Source organism: Tenebrio molitor, chromosome 3, assembly GCF_963966145.1.
Source record: "Tenebrio molitor chromosome 3, icTenMoli1.1, whole genome shotgun sequence".
NCBI lineage: Eukaryota > Metazoa > Arthropoda > Insecta > Coleoptera > Tenebrionidae > Tenebrio > Tenebrio molitor.
Window position 1 is genome coordinate 5542213 of NC_091048.1, and position 20423 is coordinate 5562635.

At 38.8% G+C, this 20423-nt stretch overlaps 2 protein-coding genes and 1 long non-coding RNA gene across 3 annotated transcripts; 1 reads left to right on the plus strand and 2 right to left on the minus strand.

The window, feature by feature from the left end:
• Positions 1 to 1071: 1071 nt before the first annotated feature.
• nAChRalpha2 (nicotinic acetylcholine receptor alpha2) lies at positions 1072 to 3541 on the minus strand. The gene is made up of 8 exons (XM_069042132.1): positions 3461 to 3541; positions 3187 to 3322; positions 3091 to 3135; positions 2926 to 3035; positions 2696 to 2876; positions 2387 to 2543; positions 1433 to 2181; positions 1072 to 1382 (listed from the first exon to the last, which is right to left on the minus strand). Exons 1-8 carry the CDS (start codon positions 3511 to 3513, stop codon positions 1191 to 1193), a joined length of 1623 nt encoding a protein of 540 aa, XP_068898233.1. The 5' UTR covers positions 3514 to 3541; the 3' UTR covers positions 1072 to 1190.
• Positions 3542 to 16303: 12762 nt separating this feature from the next.
• LOC138125287 (uncharacterized) lies at positions 16304 to 16926 on the minus strand. Its single transcript, XR_011157397.1, has 2 exons — positions 16842 to 16926; positions 16304 to 16784 (listed from the first exon to the last, which is right to left on the minus strand). It is a non-coding gene; the product is annotated as an uncharacterized lncRNA (long non-coding RNA).
• A 31-nt stretch (positions 16927 to 16957) lies between these two features.
• Positions 16958 to 20202, plus strand: LOC138125284 (uncharacterized). The gene is made up of 2 exons (XM_069040527.1): positions 16958 to 17165; positions 17214 to 20202. Exon 2 carries the CDS (start codon positions 18895 to 18897, stop codon positions 20200 to 20202), a length of 1308 nt encoding a protein of 435 aa, XP_068896628.1. The 5' UTR covers positions 16958 to 17165; positions 17214 to 18894.
• Positions 20203 to 20423: the final 221 nt, after the last annotated feature.

Genomic DNA, 20423 nt, shown 5'->3' on the forward strand with positions numbered 1-20423 from the left:
ACTGCAATTTGTGAATGATAGTGAAATGATGACGCGAGAAATTCGGCCCGCTGGAACACGTGTGAACCCTTGCACCCAGTCCAAGAACTGTCATTTTCTAAATTGTAGCCAACAGCTAAAAACGATTTCAACTGCTAACCTACTTACTTGAGACGAGGTGTTTAACGTGAACACGGAAAGACATGCTTGGCGCATCCACCAATTTAATTACGTAAGCTACGAGGAAGTTGATAAACTTTTTAGGCACCCCTAATGAAAACGGTAATTTTACGTACTCACAAGCGGACGAAAAGTAACTCTTTTTCGGACGCTGACCGTGACACCATCTGTTGGTCTGTTTAGTAAGTTGGCAACCAAACCGACAAAACCGATAATTGTCCTGCCACCATATATTATGTAAATAAGCAAGTAACTAATACTACTATAAAAAAAATTATTAATATGTATTAATAAATGTATCTACTTGAAAAAGGTAAAAGATTAATTTGTAAGTTTTTCCAGTGATGTCTTTTGCTTTGTAGTTCACCTCTGTGTGCATTTCTCCCAAAAAGTGCCTTTTATCCCCGCCCGTTTGAAGCCTCGGCTGCGCCTCGGCCAGAAAACTCAGACTCGGGGGAAAAAGATGCACTTTTTTGCTTTGATACACAAATAACTATTCTATAAATAGTAAAAAAACACGTTTTACATTCTTTAGGGGCTGAATGTACCGTGCTAATCGTTTTTTTAATAAATCATCTGTTCAGTAATCCTCAGAGCTAGTAACTTAAGCGCTTTTTGTGTATTTTGATAGTGAAAAGTTCCAGAGACGCATCCTTTCAGCCCCCCAACCAGACCTTCATAATGTAAAATTAACGACAAAGCCCTTTCAGTCTTCAGGGAATACTCTAAATTTTTTGTTGGCGAAAAGGGTTGCATCAGTTGTGATTAATCGATTGATCAACAATAATCGTGAAGATATATGGAAATCACAAGTTGCAAATTCATGATCGTAACGGTCTGTTAGATTTATTCGCTTGACTGGTATTAAGGTTACCTCAAAAGTGCTTGGTCATAGTTCAGGTGTATTTTGCGACCCCTCCCAGGAAAAAGACGGTTTCAGTTAATATTTTTATTACTTAATAAGTACATACTAACTTGATAAGTACTTGTGTATATTGACGAACAGTGACGATGTTAGAACTTATTGCTGATTAGAAATCAAGTTCCGGTAAAAATTGCTGTTGTGCCACCGACGACAGTTCCATGTCGATGGGTTTGGTATCATCGTAGAGAGCTGGCGCCTCGCAGAGAATCGCAAAAGTACCAGCGATGGAGGCGATGATAAATATCCAAAGGAACAGTCTGTCGAGTACCATGGCCACGAAGCCCCAATCTTGATCCTCCTACCGTGGACAAACAGATCAAAAAGTACTTCACTCTCTTGAGAACTTACCGCATTAAACTGATCTTGTCTTTGTATGTGGTGCTGTATAAACATCACATTGTGTATAGCCTTTTCTAACTCGAATGGATACTTTTTCCTAGTCCCGGAGTCGCTTTCGTCCAACCCGGAAAACACCGACGGCAACCCGTTGTACCCCAATCGACTCCCCAGCGTTCCGGTGAATCCCCGAAGTCTATTCGTGGTAGAGGACGAATGCAAACCGTTACAACCACTCGCTCTGTTTCTAGAAGAACTCGAGGAACTCGAGGACGACGATCCAGTCGAAGGCATAGACTCGAGCTCTCGCTTCTTGATCACCATCCTGCACGCTGATATTTTATTGGCAGCTAACTCGGTTAGCAAATCTTTGGGGACTCTCATCAGGAGCAGCTTCGGCACGCTCTTGATGAAGAAACTTCGAACCCAAGGCGCCATCTTGTGGGTGCTGGGTTTGCGATAATGTACATTCAGGATTATGATCGTTATGACGACAGACAAAGCTACCAAAACCATTGTAAATAAAATGTATTTTCCTAGTAACGGGAGGGCTAGTGAAGTCGACGGGATGATTTCGGATATCAGGAGGAAGAACATGGTTTGGGAGAGGAGGATGTTGATGCAGAGGGCGATCTTCTCCCCGGAATCTGCAGGCAAGTAGAAGACGAGGACCGACAAGTATGATATTCCTACGCAGGGGACTATCAAGTTGACGGTGTAGAAGAGCGTTTTACGTCGCAGGGTTATGTTGAAGAAAATGTCTGGAAAAGAATCTTCAGTGGATGTTTGCTTGGTATAGATCTTGGATTTTCTCGTGGGCTATGAGTCTACGTATTTGCATGTAAAGTAGTCGACGTTTTCAGTTTTTATTTACAGATTTCTAACTGGTTTATCGCCCCGCCTTCGCGCAGATATTTCCAAGGTCACAGCCCATGAGAAAATCCAACACCTATAATGACTTGTTACCTGGGTACGGCTCTGCACAGCAGGGATAATATTTTTCGTGTCTCTCGGCGGGCACCCCGAGGATGTCCCACTCGACGCTGGGATAGTACTCACGCAGGTCTATTCCAACCTCCACTTTGTCTTCACCGACCTTCTGGTTGATGTGCTTCAAATCGATCTGGAATACAAGAATATTCTTAGCTCACGACCTTTTCAACATGTAAAGCATTTCAAGTAAAGTACTTCTTTTTATCTCGAGTGCACTAATGCAGCGAGGACAATAATTACAGGAGGGATGAAAAAACCTTTGACTTAATTTGCTACCCTGACCTGATTTCCGTCGTAAGTCCACGAGCCGAATTTCATGAAGCAGGTCTGCTGGTCGAAGGGGAAGTACCGGACGTCAATCTCGCAGGAAGATTTAAAAATGGCCGGCGGGGTCCACAGGACCTTCCCCGTGTGCCTCAGCACAGCTTTGGTCATCGTCGTAACGACATATTCCCCGTCAGCGCTGTAAAACCCAAATAAAAATGCTACCAACCCACAGTTTGTTGGCTCACTTGTTGTACAACACTATGTCGGGAAGCCAGATATGTTCGGATGGGACGTAGAGTTCCGTAACTCCTCCATACTCATCCGGATCCCAGACGAATTTATGATCCTGCCACTCCTGCATCAAAATTATAGCTATCGAAAAAAATTTTTATAGCTCCGTACGGACTCACATGCTCAAGCCAAACGTTGGTGGTCAAAATCTGATCCTTCAGATTCTGCAAGCACAAGTAAAGTACTTAATGGAAAGGTCAAAGGTTAAGCCTCACCAATTCGATGAGCTGGGAGAGTCGCAATCCCAGCTTGACCAACACCGTGTCCGTGTTGTTACTGACGGGTCTGATTAATCGGTTGTAGTTGCTCAAGAGGTCGTCGTAGAGCCTCTTCGCGTCGGGGTTCGTTTGACTAAAATGCACCAGAAACGATAAGAAAAAAGCCAACACTATACACCACATCGTTCGATCGCACTAAATGGGTCACATATTAATGCCGGTTTGTGTCTGATTGTCTATCGTCACCATGGTGAAGTTAAGAGGTTCCCACCAGTGGACGGGGTCGAGGAAGTGATCTGTGGAGTCTGCATTTGCCTGGAGCATGGGAGGGAATCAATAAAACTGCGCAAGTGGTGCGCTCCGAGTGCGGCCTGGCAGTCAATACAATAACAACAATTTTTTATGAGCCATTTTTTTAATTTATGGCCACTTCCTGCACAATTTCCATAAAAGTGCTGTCCTGGAAACTTAATTAATCCAAACTCTTCAATTTTGCTAAAAAGTTTGCAGTCATAGATAACTTTGTTCGTAGTGCTTGTTTTATGTTTTTTTGTAATTCCATCGTTAAAGAAAAGATAAAGGTAATAAGCTGTCAGGTGGCAATCTAATAATGTACTTAGATGGATGCAATTATTGGCGAATTGTAATAATTAACGGCTAATGAGATATTATTTCTTTGTCATTCCTCTGACCAGATGATGGAATATTGTTAAAAATCTTTCATTTGTTAAGTTGGAAATAATTCGTTAAAATAATGAAGAAATGTCTTCACTTTTCACTAATTACTCCATTTCAACCATATAAAATTTAAATCTCTTAATTCAATTCATTTAAATTTATCCTCAAAGTATGCGTTGAAGACTCGAATGTGAACGCACAACGGATTACGGATCACGGATCAGCTGTTTAGGTAAATCTAACCTCACTTTCTGCGTTGTTTGTCTTATTACTCCGCAGACTGATATTATTTAAGCTAGATGCAAAGCAGATATTAAAGAACAAAACATGAAATGCAGCTAACACAAATTTACTAGAGTCGTTTTACAAACAATTGTCCTGACACATTGTTAAGTTACTTCGATTTCTATTTCGTAACACATGAGAACCTGTCCAGTCCTGAGTTTCGTATATCGACCAACAAAGGTCAATCTTCCGGAGGGAAGAAGTCCTTTCAGAAACATGTTGCTTATGTTGATTGGAAAATCCGTGATCTGGTATTTTCCCTAAAGCAGAAAAAATATCATCGACAAGACATTTATCAAGTGAAAGTTCCTTCCCATCAAGGATTAAACCTGCGCATCGGCCGGCAGTATTTTTTGCTCATGTGTTAATTATGTCACGAAGATGAATTGCCATTGTAAATCTCTCCCCAGAATTATAAAAATTAAAGTGAGTTGTTGCTATTTATAAATACCAGGCGGTAATCGCAATAATTTTAATGGATGATGATTTACTGAGTCTCCAAAGGAGTTAATTACGGATGCTTCTTCCGTTGTTTTAAAATTCGAATGAGCACAAGTTTTGAATAGTCTTTGGTGTGTAGCGTTGGACGCATTGGTCAAGAGCGTAAATACTGAAATGTGATTTTTTCCCGAAATTTACTCACTTCCTTCTTATCACAAAGTAAATATAAAGTTTTTCTCTGTAGCTCTATTCTTTTTGAGACTTCTTAACTATTTTCACTCGAATCTAATAATATTCTTAAACCACTATACCTACCAGATTTGACCACTTTGAAAATATTTGGATTTACCTTAGGAATAGGGCAAATGCCAGGCAAAATCTGTGCCGCTTTTTCTAAATCATGCAGAAATGGCCCTATATACTTTCTAGTTATTTTACAAAATGTACCATTTGCTGCACCAAGTCTCACTTTACCAACACCAGGAGAATCAATAAAAACTTCCGTAAACACCTAGAAAATGATTTCTTCAGTGAAGCATTCATTAAACTCAAATTGACCGACCAAAACGTTATCACCAAGTTCTTCAGAAAGCGTCAAATTAGAAGTTAAGTACTGGATACCATTTCTTGTAGTAAGAGAAGTAAAAAATTTAGAAGGGTAGTTTACAGTGTCATTACACATTTCGACTCTCTTTACCTCCACATTTTTATCACACATCTGTAAAATATTTGTCAATTTAAATAACGTCGTTTAGAAGTAAATTAGGTACTGTTGGATCTAGTGCCAAAGCACAAAGAATGATAAGAGGAAGTGTGAGACCTTCGTCCATCGTAGACCACTACTGAGCTTTGTTAAAAATGTTTGCAGTTGCAACGTTAATAAAATATGAAGAGTTAATGCAGCGTAAGTATTAATTATGATAAGATTAATTTTATTGTGAATCGCATGAAAATAATAATTTGATCGGAGATACGGAATGCATTCAGTCAATCCCGGAAATGATCTGGAATCAATTTGTCCGGCATGCAGCGGCACCGCTACGATCATGATCTGGAGAAGTAATTCCCTCAAATGATCCTCATTACGGCGAACGAGTTCTCGATAATTTAATATTTTTGTCAAGCACGATAAATCAAGCCTGTCAGCCGGTCATTGTGGTTTTTTCCCGAATTAAATTAGGGCAATTTGACAGTTGTCATGACAGGAAAGCGGATGCACACTTGACGGATCAGTTTTTTTCACACTTCAGTAACAATTTCATGGCCTACTGTAATAAAACAGGTGCGTGTTGAAATTTACCGATTACGCCAAGCTAATTAAAAAGAGGTAAGTTTACGACTGGAACCGATCTGATTTCGGACGACTTTGACAAGTACAAAGCGGTGAATGCGGTCGTGCTTTTTTGGGGATTTAAGCGTCACTAAAGAGAATTTACTGCGACGGTTGGTAACGGCGAGTTTGACGAAAGCACCTGTGCTGTCACAGCTTGACAGTCAAACAATTTCCGGCAGGATCGTTGACGTTAGAATCACAGTGGCCAAGTTTTGCAAGGTCGGATTATTTTCTATTGTCCACATCGAAAACAATAAAGTGAAACTAATTAGTTTTTTAGCAAGTTTGTTTTTCCCTGATTGAAATATATTTTACAACAACGTAATATCTCATATGTATCGGGCGTTCATTTAAATTTATCCTCGAAGTTGGCGTTGAAGAGTCGATTGTGAATGCACCACTCGTGTAAAAACGTCAGATTTAAACAGTTGATTCGTGATCCGTAATCCGTAGTGCGTTCACAATCGATTCTTCAACGCCAACTTTGAGTATAAATTTAAATGAACGCACGATACTTCTTGTAGACATGAATAACATGTTATAACAATTTTCGCAATTATACTTCTGTCGGGATGTAAATGCGTTTACTCAGAGTTATTGTTTCATCTGTTTTCAATTTCATAGATGACTTAGATAATCTGCAATGTGAAGGTCTTAATGGTTTTGTTGACACTTTTAAATGCAGAAAGTATCGGTAAATTATGTTTGTTATTTGAAAATAAGATTAAACAAGGAGAGAAATGAAGAATTGTATTCGAGAGACAGGAATAAAAAGAAAAGGAGAATAAGTGCAGGATATAGTGCAGACTACTACCAACAGGTTGCAGTAAAGGAAGAAAATAAAAAACAATCTATATCTTTTTATTTATTTGAGTAGTTGTCATTTTAAAAAATACTAAATTTCCCATGAAACACCTTTTCGATTGTCTCGATTATTTTAGATGCACGAAAGATATTACCGGTGATCATTTCGCTGTGTTCTCACTAATGAGTACAAAAGATTCAAGTTGGATAAGCATACACAGTTACTGTAATTACCTTAAAGTACATCTGTTAAGCATCGATCGGCCGAATTGAAACAAGTGTAGAAAATAGCCCCACTTTACGGTACACATTACACCGTCCGCCAAAAATAATGGCCCCGCTTTTTGCCGGTTCGGCTCCGGCAAGCCAATAAAACAACGAACGTAATAATGGAAGACGTCATTACTCGTAATGGTGAGTTTGGGATCGGGACTTTTAGGCTGAAGAAAATCCGGTCCTGCGCGCATACCTTCGGAGATGAGAGTCAGACTGCAAGCCGCGGTCGAAACTGCAAAAATGCAATTCGCATGCCTACCGGATCGTCCGTACGTGGAGTTAGCTCTTCGGTGGTGTCGTTTTTTTATTAGGTCGCATTCGTGTGGCAGTCGCTCGCTTTCTCTGTGATACCGCGGGAATCGTCGACAGCATCCTTTCTCAGTATATGTTGTACATGTTGCGGCTACGTTCTGCGTGTTACTGCACGTGGGTAATGACGTAGGAATCCCACGAGACCGCTCTGGTACGTACGCGTCCTCACCCAGGCACACAATGGGTGGTTGTGGACACCGAGTCACAGACCAAATGGAAGGCAATCGCAATCGAATAAAAACAATAGGATGCAGCTAGTTTACGTCTTATCCTGCTGGGTTTCGAAAGGATTCTAGTTGCGAATGCGTGCAAAGGAAATGTCACAAAAAGTAAAAGTTTTTGTCGATTTGGCAACGATTTTCACACAAGCAGAAAATTAGCAGGGTTAGATGGTGGTGTTAGGTAATAAGCAACAAGAAGAGAAATAAGAGCGATAAATGGAACTACTAAAAGTGACAAATTTGTTCACCACTTTGACCACTTTCTGGGTACCAATTGCGGACTCAAAAACGGGTAAACAATTCAACCAAAAAAGAACAAGACAAACGAAAGATAATCAACAATGAGTGGTACCACCACCATCTCTTGAAGTTTGCAACTTGTCGAACCATCAGGTTATCAGGATCTAGCTGCGGTATTTCATTCCAGGCTTCCTGAATTCGATGTTAGGCGGACACTGTAAATTATCTATGATATCTTACTCATGTTCCATAATCGATACGTCTGAATAACGAAGTGGTCATGGTATTAAAGTTACAAGAAACGCTCTTGAATGTGGACAAGCATCATTTGATTAGATGTTGGTTTTGGAAACATGAATCTAATAAGACAAAAAAATCGATTTGGTTTTTGATTTTAGAGATTTTTCTAGTTGATATTCCAAAATTAAATTGAGAAGAGCGTTTCTTTTAGTATTGAAGCGTGTGAAGGGAAAGCAATTTCTAGTTATCTAAACTTATGTGTTAAGGATATATTAAAACGGCAACGATTCACTATACAAGGTGTTTCACGAGTAGTAATGATCCCGACGCAAGTGAAAATGCAACCCACAATACATTTGGAAGGTGAAGCTGGATATTTACCATGTCTATATCCAGCTTTACGTTCCAAATGTATTGTGGGTTGCGTTTTCAATTCCGTCGGGCTCATTATTACTCGTGAATCACCTTGTAGAATAATTATGAATCTCTTGGGCATTAGAATGAGTACTGTAAACAAGATATTACATCGATCTGGAGATAAAAAATATAGACGTTTAAAGACGCTTATAAATAAAAAAATTAAGTTCTCCAAACTTGTGAAAAAGGGCCCATTTTAGACGCATGATATTGATTGAAGAGCATCAATTTTTTTAATGGTGGTGCAAAAAGAAATTTGTACAAAAGGATAAAACACACTAGGTTTTTCTTCTTGATCATAACTGTCTACATGACACTACTCGATATAAGTGGATACTACAATGAGTGTAACACAAATGTAAATATTAATATGAACAGTAAATAACGGGTGACTATTAAAATTTTTACTTAGGGTTGGCTATGGATCATTCTTTGTTTTCCGTTGCACCTTAGATGCTGACAAGTTTGACATTTCAATAAATGTTTTTTCTCTTAATTTGGTTATGTTTTAATTGTACTGACTGACATTTGTCGTTCGTTCTTGCGTGTGTCTTCTAAAGTAACAGAAAAAATAAAAACTCGTTCAAAGCCAACTCCAAGTGAAAATTTTAATAGTCACCCGTTATAAGTACATATTATTCACTTTTGTTCTTTTGAATATTTTGTATTGTGTTTTGCAAGGATACTTTTAATTTTCTTCCTTATAAATTTTATTGTTACCTTGACACATCATGTTAACGTGACAATCCCACTATCAATAAATGAATTTAAATTACCTTGAAATCCGAGAAACCAAAAGTGCTACTTCACTTTTTTTGAGGGACCAAAACTACTAAGTAAAATACAAAGGTCGTGCAAGAAAGATTTTTTTCTACTGCCACCTTCGTAAGTAGGTCATTTTCAACTCGATTTTAATTGGCTAACAAGTACTAACGGTGCGTGCACTCCTGGTCATCTGACAAAACTCCCATGGGACGCAAGTAAAACAAAAGAAAAACCACAATCAATGAAAATTTTTGACAACATTACTAAATTTTATTTATTGGCATTAAACATCAAGGAAATCAAAGGGTATCTCAAGGAATGTGAAATAAAGGTTACATAAAACGATAATAAGGTCGAGAGTTACTTATAATACCTAACAGTGAAGCATGGAAACTCAGTTAAAGGAAAAAGTAAGCACTAGACATATTCGAAAGGAAAGTACCTAAGTACCAAGGAAAATATGCGGAGGGAAGAGAATAGGAGAATTTTGATAAAGAAGTACAAACAAAGAAATATTAGAATTGAACAACAAACCATTAATGAGCAATCTAGCAAGGGTGCAAAGGATGAAGTGGTTAGGTCATGTTGCAAGATTAAACATGATATACCGACACAACCAACAAACTTTGATCAGGGGAATCACTGGAAGGAGAAAAAGAGGCAGACCGAGATTAAAGTGGATACAAATGGTGGAAAACACCTGAATGGAGTGGGAATGACGGACTGGGGAGAACAAACAGGAAATAGAAAAGAGTGAAGAAGAAAATGCAATCAAACCATGAGCCTGCTTGGCTGACTATAGGTATACAGTCCGTCGCAGAAGTGCTTCTCCATAGAAAACAGGCATGTGCCGACAGCAGAGACTCCAAGATGCAGATTATTAAATAATAGTAGATTATGCACCGACGGAGTGAAGTGCATGATTTTTACCCGAGGTGCATATACTATTTTTTGCACGACCCAACGATTTTAATAGAAAAAACCCGAAAATCTGCAAAAAAATGTTTTTTTGTTCGACACTGTCAGAATGTGAGAATTTTCTCCTGTGTGAACGGATTTTGATACATGTCACAATTTGTCAAAATAAAACGTCAATCTAATTTTAAAGATTTTAAGTCATTTGGGGCCTTCAAGGTGCTCGTCGAACAAAAAAAACGTTGTATTTAACTCGTTCGTCTGCAAATTGGGCCTTTTTTGGCACTCGTGGGCCTTTAAAACGCTCGTTTCACTCGCGCTTTAAACTGGCCCACTCATGCCAAAAAAAGCCCAATTTACACAGGAACTTTTTACTTTACTTGGAATTTCGAAATCCCGGTAACGCAAAACTGCGGTCATTCTACCTTGACGGTGCTCAACTCCGACTGGTCGAGTTTAGGATGTCTTTTCTCGATTATCGCTTGAGATAGGACTTTTTTTCTTTGAAATTCAGGTTTATTACATTTAAAGTAAATTCAGGATGGATTGGGTGTTTCAAAGTAAAATAATGTTTTTTTTTGGCTATGTGATTATGTCTCGTAAATACATAGTGAGATACAGGGTACCAACATAATACGAATTTAGCAATGCTCCATTGTACGTGAACAGAGTATACCCAAATACTCCCTTTTTTCTCTGGGGAGGCAGTTCTGGGACTGTATATGTATATAAACATCAAGGAATGTCAGAGCATTCAACCAAACGTTAGAAATTATTTAAATCTTTTTTTTGCATATAACTAAAGGTAAGATCCTTAGGAGAATGTTGAAAGAAAAAGAAATCCTCAATAGAATCAAAATGAAAACAGAGAATCTCTTGCAGTGCATATAAGCAGGGAAAAGTAAAAGTAAAAGTAAAAAAAAAAATAACTTGGTACAGTACAGTTGGTTGCAAGAAAAACGGGAAACGAAAAATTTCCTAATGTAAATTTGGATTTGTTCATTTGTCAATTAATTGTCTACTTGACAATACCTGTCGAATATTTTTTTAAAATGTCATTGACTTTTGACCATAATTCTAATCTATCTCTTGTAAGAAGTTTTCACACAGTAAAAAAATTGTAAAAGTGTGTCAATTTTATTCTGACAGTTCCCGGTTTTTTTTTTGCAACCAACTGTACAGTGCTACAGTATGTATATGCCGTTCACGATTATTTTAAACACGCAGGAGGCCGCGATATTTTTTTGTTAGATTGGCGTCAGGTCCTGTCATATGACGTTTCGTTTTTAAATATTCGCATTGTTGTCAATTCCGTCATTAATTTAGTTAATAAGAATTTACCCAGAACTGCCCTACAAATATGTATGTTTCATTTCAATTACAATTTTACGATTATTGTTCCTAATGCGTTCAATTATTTAAAAAATGTAACAACTTGGGAGCAGTGTTCGGTTGAATTGTAACCTAAAATAGATTTATTATGCCAAATCACAATATTGCCAACTAAAATGTCAGATTTTCATAGATAGTCCGAATTTGAAATAATCGTGAATGGTTTATATCTACAGTTCTAGAATTTAAAAAATGAAATGTATGATGACAATGAATGTTTAAAAAACATAAAGTGATTAGACAGATCGGTATATTTGCTTTGTTTGTTGGTTCTTTTGGATCCAAAAATGTATTCAGTGAATAATTTTTGAAAAATCATGTTTGTAATAAAACTGCACATCAAATTACAGCTTTTTTGATTTTTCATATTTTTTTTTTATGTGAGAAACTTTTTCAACGAAAACATATTGTTTTATTGTACAAAGACAACAATCCTACAATTACCATTTAATGAATACTGGTAATGATAATATTTCAATATTTCATTCGATTGGATTTGGTTTGACTTCAAACGCGCTAATTAGCAGAATTCGAAAATAAGAAACAGACAAGCAATACTTCACTGGGAGTGGTTAATTGTTAATGATTAATTACAGACTTTATTAGGATTTTCTAATAGCTCAAATTTGCACCTGTCTTAATCTTACATGGCGACTATCTTGAATTCAGAATAAATAGCAGATATATCAAGTGTTTGACCTCCACATTCTAACGATTTGTCACTGTAATAATTTAAATAAATTAATCTAAAGATTAAAAAAAAAAATCATCTCCAGTGGAAAATCTTAAAAAATCGTAGAATTTTTTGTTTAAAATCTCTTTCTTCTTTCATCTTACAAGGAATTTATAGTAACATCAGATTTTGTAGACACAGTCTTCTTCTTTGAGTTTTAATTTTTTCGAGTTATATTGACTTTTTCATTTAAATGGACCCCTTGTCGCTTTTATTCCTTCTCAGTGGATTGTCACACAACAAAATCCTATTTTCTTAGCTCTACCTCTAACTCTAGCACTTATATTTATAATATTTTAAATATTTCTTTGGTACATAATATTTTGTTTTACAATACAAAAATTCGTGATAATAATGCGGAATCTGGAAAAGTGCCCCGAATGCTTGCAGCGTTTCCACGTTGAATGACAAGGGAAATCCTCTCGAAAAGGAATTTCTTTGATTTTGAATCGCCTAATTCCGCAGTAAGTCGGTTTCCGATGACATTAATGAAATCGATGGCTTCTTTGCACCAAGGGCTTAAGGTTTCAAAGGCTAAATCCTATATTTGCTATGTTTGCGTTTGCAAGCCATTTCAGCGGCAAAACCTGAAACTTACGTTTTCAAAACGTAACTGCAAGTGTATCTACAACAGTAACGTCCCAAACCTGACCTTTAATCCATGGTACTAAAGTTCATTCCCATCTGGGCGTTTTCCATCATCCCCAGACAGTTCGTTTGGTTCTAAAGTTGAATTAACATGAATAGAAGTCAAAGACCGGTTGATAATAGAATTAATTTCAGTGCGTCTGGAAAATCTACCACTGCTTTTGGAACAACTTGGACTGTGGATGCCAATTTCGTCAACTTTCGCATTACATTTGCAAATATGAGGTGTAGGTATGTACAAGGAAGAAGGAAGGAAGTGTTATCCAAGAGATATTGATATTATCCAAATTCTTCTGAAATTGTGGAATTGTTGGTCTTTCGTTCTTATTTTCTACATCCTAGACCGCTAAAGCTTCATCAGAAATTTAGTAATAAAGAAACAAGCTTTTTAACACCACGAATTGAAGATAGGAAAGCAGGGAGGCAAATATCGGAAATGCGGCGAATTCCCAGTTCACCAAATCTAATTGGTAGAGTGGACTGACACCATTGTAAATCAGTTAAACGTAAATTAAGTATTCTTTCTAAAGAAGACTTTAAAAAATTTGCAAAATGGAGTTGTTCAGCTTTGTTTAAAATATTTTCAACTGTAATTATAGTTTTTTCGATAGTTTTTTTGAAACTTTGGTCAAAGATTGGAGAGCCTAAAAGAGATAAACTTCCTCAGTCACAAATTTTAATGCCTGGTGCTAAATTTTGAAATTCCTTTATGACTCTTAAGTGTCTCCAGAACAGCAAAAGATCTCGTATTTGTTAAATTTTAATACAAGATCAATTTCCTGGATAAATTGATAACTTCCTTAAAGTCGGACAAAATGATTTCTGGGTAATCAGCTAAGGTTCCAGCATCTAAATACCAAATATTCAGTTGAGAATCCAATGATAAAATAAACATGATAATTGTTGGCTTTATGGAATACATTTTCATTTTACATTTAGTTTCCATTTTCTATTAGATCTAGCAATATTTATAATTTTTTGTCCTCAGTGTATATCACTAATATAAGATCCAAAAACTTTAGTTTCAATGGAAAATCGTGCCTTGGTCTTTTCTTGTTTCTGCATTTGTTTATATTGTTGTTTTTCATCCCTATTCTTTACTGTTTCTTTCTTAAGTTATAGTTTTCTTTCTTTTATTGATTATTTTTACATTATGTATAGTTCATTTAAATTTATTCTCAACTTTGAGGATAAATTTAAATGAACACCCGATATACCTAATATTACATTATAATTATAAATGAGTACTTAGTGAATTGCTGGTGAAAGTAATAACAAAAATGTAATTGTGCAACGCCCATTAATTGTAATTAAAATAACTCAACTGTACAGAAGCTAATAAGTAATAATTCATATATTGATATACAAGGTGAGTGAGTGAGTGAAAATCGGATGGGTTTTTTAACATTATTTTCACGAGTAAATATACTCATGGAGTTTCGGCCGTTCCTCCCGACTCACCCTGTATAAACAGAAGCTTCTTTCCTTCTCTATCAACTTACAGTCATCATAAAAACGTTTTATTTTTTAATATCTTTGTATTTTCAATTTGCATTTTTTAAAGTACATACAAAGTAAGCACAAACTAGATGTCGTGTTTATTGCCGACAATTCTCACATCTGTACACCTCTGTAAAGCAAACTCCGTCATCAGGTGCCAGTTTAATTTAAAAGGTAACAAACGGAAAATCGTAAAATTCTCGGTTCAAATAGATTTTACAGCACCTAAAACTTTATGTTGTTCATTCGATATTTTATAGCACCACGTGCGATAAATTGGGTGTTCAAGTGGATAATGAAAGCGTGCTTCTTGCTCAGACTGATAAAACCCCAAACCCTTGATAGAAATCCTATCAATATGATTAAATTTGTGGAGGTTGGGGGCACGCTTATATCCGTCTTCTTGTGTTCCAAGGATAAATAAAATTTGACAGCTTGATTGAACTCTTTCATGTTTGCAGATCGTAAAGTCTGTGTGTTTGCAAATAACGTAAGCACGATGACTTCATTACGGCTGTTTGTTGATCTGAAGCTAGACGTATTGCATAATCAAAAATGTCAAAAACACAGATACTATATTAAGATGTCCGTGCACTAATGCTTCTTACAGATTGAGGAATTTATTAACAGTAATGAGGAATTCTCTCTTTTGGAAATGCTTAAGTGGTTGACCATATATGTTTCAAGACGAACTAAGCAAACGGCGTAAAGAGAAAGATATAAATTTCCAGTGGATTCTACGGCGCTAGTTTTGGTGGAGCTTATAAAGAATTGCTTATCTAACTGGCAAAAAAATTAAAATGTTATTTAAATTTGCTTTTAAAAATCTTAAAGTACAGTCGCAAGCAATAAATTTTGGTCGTCAAGGTCATTCTTTGACGCAATTGAAAATGCTCCATTGTAAAACAGTCGCAAATATCATAACCTATCATCATGTTGTATGATTAATTGTCATTTTTTTCTCAATTTTTTGACACTTTGTTGACGTGGGCATAATCAGACAGGGAAATTTTTTAAATTAGTGACAATCTAACAAAATTTTGAAATGACATTGACGACCAAAATTTATTGCTCACGACAGTACATAGAATAAATTGAATGAAATTAGATACTCCAATAATCTGAGTACAATCAAGTTTAAATTTGACATTTATGTATTTCTATAGTTTAAAAATAGTATCTAGGTCTTTGGAGAGATTGGGCCGTATCACGACACCGTTATTAAAGTTGCCGTTAACTAAAATCGTGATTAAAGTAAACATAAAACGATATAGATTTATGCAATTATAACCTGCGAGAAAGAGACGAGTTCGTCACCAAGGTAATTAGAGTCATGATTAAATTTAATAAGGGTGATACGGCCCATTGTGTTTTGCGAAAAATAAGATCATAACATAACTCAGCAACTCTTTCTGTTTCAGTACATTAACTTTAAAATAAAGTCTCATCATCCATTTTTTTTAAATCAATTGTCAAACTGTTGTCATGTTGGTATAAGCCACTGGTTATTTCATAGTTATTAGATTGGCAACGTAAAATGTCAACTGTATGTCAGTCATTTTGATGTGAAGGCGCTTGCGCTAATGAAGCCGCAATTACAATGAAATAAAAATACAAAGTTAAATGAGTTTCCGAAAACAAGAATCTAACACAACGAGAAAAATTGGCTATGATTAGATTACGTGAAGAAATGCAGCCAGAAAAACCGACCATGCTAAATTGCAGTAAAGATGCACACATCATATTCGAGGTATTTTCTTTTAATATATGGGTTCGTCACTACGAGGAACTGCTTAGAGAGGACTGGAAAAAATTGATGGGAAATCTACCAATTGAGGACATTCCTGTTTCGTAGAATCATATTCGGAAGACGATTGGGGGTTAGATTCTGAAAATGAATAGGTAAACTGCTTATACTTTGTAGCGTTACGAAACGCCACAATGGCGATTGGCCGGAGTAGGAGGCCACGAGGTCCTACTTATGCTCGCGGGGCTAATAGATCGCAGTTCGAAGACCCGGAACTAGCAGTTAACGCACGGCATTTGGCAGCGCGACGCGCCCACCCTGCCTTCAAGTTTTTTACGTCGCTCATTCCAGAAGCGGAAAGTTTCAATTTAGAGTCATTTGTGCCAGCCACCACGGGGGGGCTGGAAGAACACATGTTACCCCCGCAAATGTCAGGCTGAGGTGGCCTCACGCCTCTAGGTTGGCGAGCTGCAACCTATCTTTCAGAACCCCACTTTCACTTTCTCTTTCTCTTCACTTTCTCTTCTTCTCTTCTCAGCGATAGGTGACCGTACGGCAATGTTGGGTCCCTTTTCCTCTTTAGTAACTTGCCGGAAAGTCATCTCCTTCTTTTCAACCCCATCTTTCTTCCTGTCCTTTTTTTTTGACCTGCGAGTTACGGCAATTAACATCAGGATAGACGTGCACGACTTACCGACACAATACCGTCCAAAATCTGAATTCTCCCGCTCGGTATAATTTCGAGGTAAACAAACCGACGCCATGACGGTCCACCTGTCATGACACGCGCACGTGTAGTACCACCGGAAATGCACATTTTTGATTGCACAGTACCACGCAAGCGCAGCCCGCCTTATAGCACAACTGAATAAGGTCGAGAATCGCGCGCGTGACGATTTTCGCGATTTATGGGACTGCGGTACCGAGATTAAAAATGCGGAAGTCGGACACTTCGTCGAGAGCCGTCGAAGCGACGCCAGCGAAGCGCCTTTTAGAGTTCGTGGTCGAGTGACCCCTCGCACTATAGAGGTAATTATCGTTCAATTTTGAATTCATTTCACTAAGACCATGTATTAGGGGTGGTTCGATCCAGTTTAGAGTCAATCCCGTTTGGATGAATTGATCCAGTACCGTATCGCAACTTTAGAGTACCGAAAATTTTTGAGTAAAGGAGTGCCGGAAGGACTTCGATTTAGCGCCAAGAACCCCCTTTTTCGCTGAAAGGTAATTACCGAATCTTCCGATTTTCACAACACTAACGACAATTCGTTAGGGGTCGTTCGCAGGGCGATTCGTAGCCAGATCGTTCGCAGGGCGATTCGTAGCCAGATCGTTCGCAGGGCGATTCGTAGCCAGATCGTTCGCAGGGCGATTCGTAGCCAGATCGTTCGCAGGGCGATTCGTAGCCAGATCGTTCGCAGGGCGATTCGTAGCCAGATCGTTCGCAGGGCGATTCGTAGCCAGATCGTTCGCAGGGCGATTCGTAGCCAGATCGTTCGCAGGAGGCGACCATTTTGGAGAACATCGTTCGCAGAGGCGATCGTTTATTTTGAGCACCGTATCGCCAAGGTCACACCGCAAGTCAAAAGGACGCTATTCGAGGAGACAACAGACCCGTCATAAAGCTAAGTCGCCATATTTTTTTACCGCGGCATTGCAAAATTTAGGAACGCCTCGAATTTCTCGCTTCTCGCTTTCATAATTTTTGTATGTTCACTAAATTTTTTTGAAACTTTGCAAATGTTTAGAATTTTTTTGTAAGAACCTTTTCATTCAATCTCCAGTGTCAACTTAAAGAAATTTCAGTCAAATTTAACGTTTCGGAACTTCACCGATTTAAACTTTCCTATCAGGATCAATTTTAACTTTTTGTCAAGGTGACACCCCAATCTTGACCTTGGGTTTCATTAAGTTTACATTGAATAATTAGCTCGATCAGAAGGAAGTCTAAGTTCGGGAGGTTCCTCATCAGGAATCAAAACATCTTTTATTTCGTCGAAGAATATCATGTTTAGTTTAAGATTCGGTCACATGTGAAAGAAAAGCTTTTCTGGTTACGACCAAAGTAGATATTAAGGCCACCAAAAAGTACTGGTTCCGCATCTTTCAATTTTCATCTAGTAGTTACAAGCGAACCATTATCGCATTCGTGTGAACCAGTACCGAACCACCAAATACTGTTCTGTGGATAATTTTGCAGTAACCGAATAAACCAAAATTTGTTTAACGATCAGAAAGCGTTTGCTTTTACTTACCTTCGACGAGTAAGATCTGAGCACTTGTCCCGGCAGCTGGACAAGCAACAACCAGCTCAAGACAATAGCTGCCTGGCGCCCATTTTTTTAAAAATCCGAACCCACGCCCTCTGCCCCGAAAAACCCCCTGGGAGCCCGGAGCTGTCACTGGCCAACTTTTGGTCACACAAATTTTGGCGCCCAACGTGGGGCTCGATTTTTTGGAGCAACCACAAATTTTCGTTTATCGTTCATCTTCATTGAGGCTCAGTCACTTTTTTCAATCGGAGCAAAGGGAGTTGGTAAAGGTTTATTGAAAGTTGAATTTTTTGATTGTGTGTTAATGAGAAGCGGAAATTTAGCGGCGAATTCATTGTTTGAGTAGCGGTCTTATCTTGTACCCTCGACGACAAAAACCTTTTCTCGGAATCGACTATCGTGTTGCGCGCTGTTTTTTGGTAGTGTTTTGACCGGCGTTTTTATTGCGTTACCGACCCGTGGAATCGCGGTGAGTCTTCGTCAAAATGGACGAACAATTCAAGGTCAAGCATTTACTAGCTGACGAGCTGACGTATGAATTGCGTATACGCGGCATCACGACTAGCCGAAACCAGGACGATAAGAGGAAACTGTTAGCGAGAGCTCTGTCCAAAGAACTAGGTCGACCGGACGAATACTTTCTGTCACTTCATGACGCAGAGTATGATCACGACACCGAGGTCCAGGCCATTGAGGACACCCTTGAGAGCATACGCACGATTTTGACAGAATTTGAAGGAACGGCGGAAGACATGATCTTCAAACGGTTGAAGACCCGTCTAACGCACCTTTCATTTCGCATTCGGCGAATGAGACGCGAGCGAGATGCGGAGTATAGAAATGAGGCGTACGCGACATGTTTGTTGCTCGAAGCTGATCTTCACGACAAGGCAGCAGAAGCGAGCCCGGTTACGGTGGAAGCGCCACCAGTCGTCGCGACTACTCCCATTTACGTGCACCCTCACGCGAGATCTCCGGAACCGAAACTAGTGCCAATTCACACCTGGGGCGTATCTTTCAACGGGGAGGAAAATGGAATGACGGTGAACCAGTTCTTGGAACGGGTAGAGGAACTGTCGGTAGCGCGAAACGCAACCAACAGGGACCTTTTTAACGCGGCCATTGATCTCTTTAGCGGCAAAGCGCTGATTTGGTATCGTTCTGTTCGGAGCAGATTGAGCGATTGGGACGAAGTGGTTCAGTTGTTGAAACAGGAATTTCTTCCACCGGATTTCGATGAATTGTTGTGGGACGAAATCAAGGGCAGGCTTCAGGGCAAAAGCGAGTCGATAACCATTTACGTTGCGGTTATGGAGACGCTTTTTGCTAGACTTAGTCGACCACCGGCGGAGATAACCAAGGTAAAGACGATTCGGAGGAATTTGCTTCCATGTTACCTTAACCAGCTTAGCATCACCGAAGTTGTCACCGTACCGGAGTTGATTAAGTTGTGCAAAAAAGTGGAGGAGTTATCGGCTTTGCGGCAGAAACATCGCGCTGCACCCAAGTCATCTTGCGTGTTGGAGCCAGAGTTGGCATATGTTCGGGCGAGCGAACCCGCGAAAGCGAGTCCACGCGCCATCGTCGTGAAGGAACCCTCAGGCAATTCAGCCAGACGGAGTGAACCCGCGAGTTCGTCCTCCAGGTCGTTCAAGTGCTGGAATTGTCAACAGCCGAATCATTCGTTCATGAACTGTCGACTGAAAAGAAAGCAGTTTTGCTACCGTTGTGGGGAGCCAGACGTCACCTTGGCGACCTGCAAAAAGTGCAATCCGTCGGGAAACGCGCAGTAGGGACGCGGCAGACTTGCGGCCGTGCTACGTTCCTAAAACATCCCAAGGCCGATGTAAACGCATCGATCATCGCGAAACGTACGGACACCCAGTGGAACGCTTGGTTAGACGAAGTCAAAGAGTTTTGCAAGCCTTCTCGGGCAAATTCCGCTTCCATTTTCGTCAGCAAAACCAATGACAATAGGCCATTTATCAGACTGCGTCTAAACAATAAGGAAACT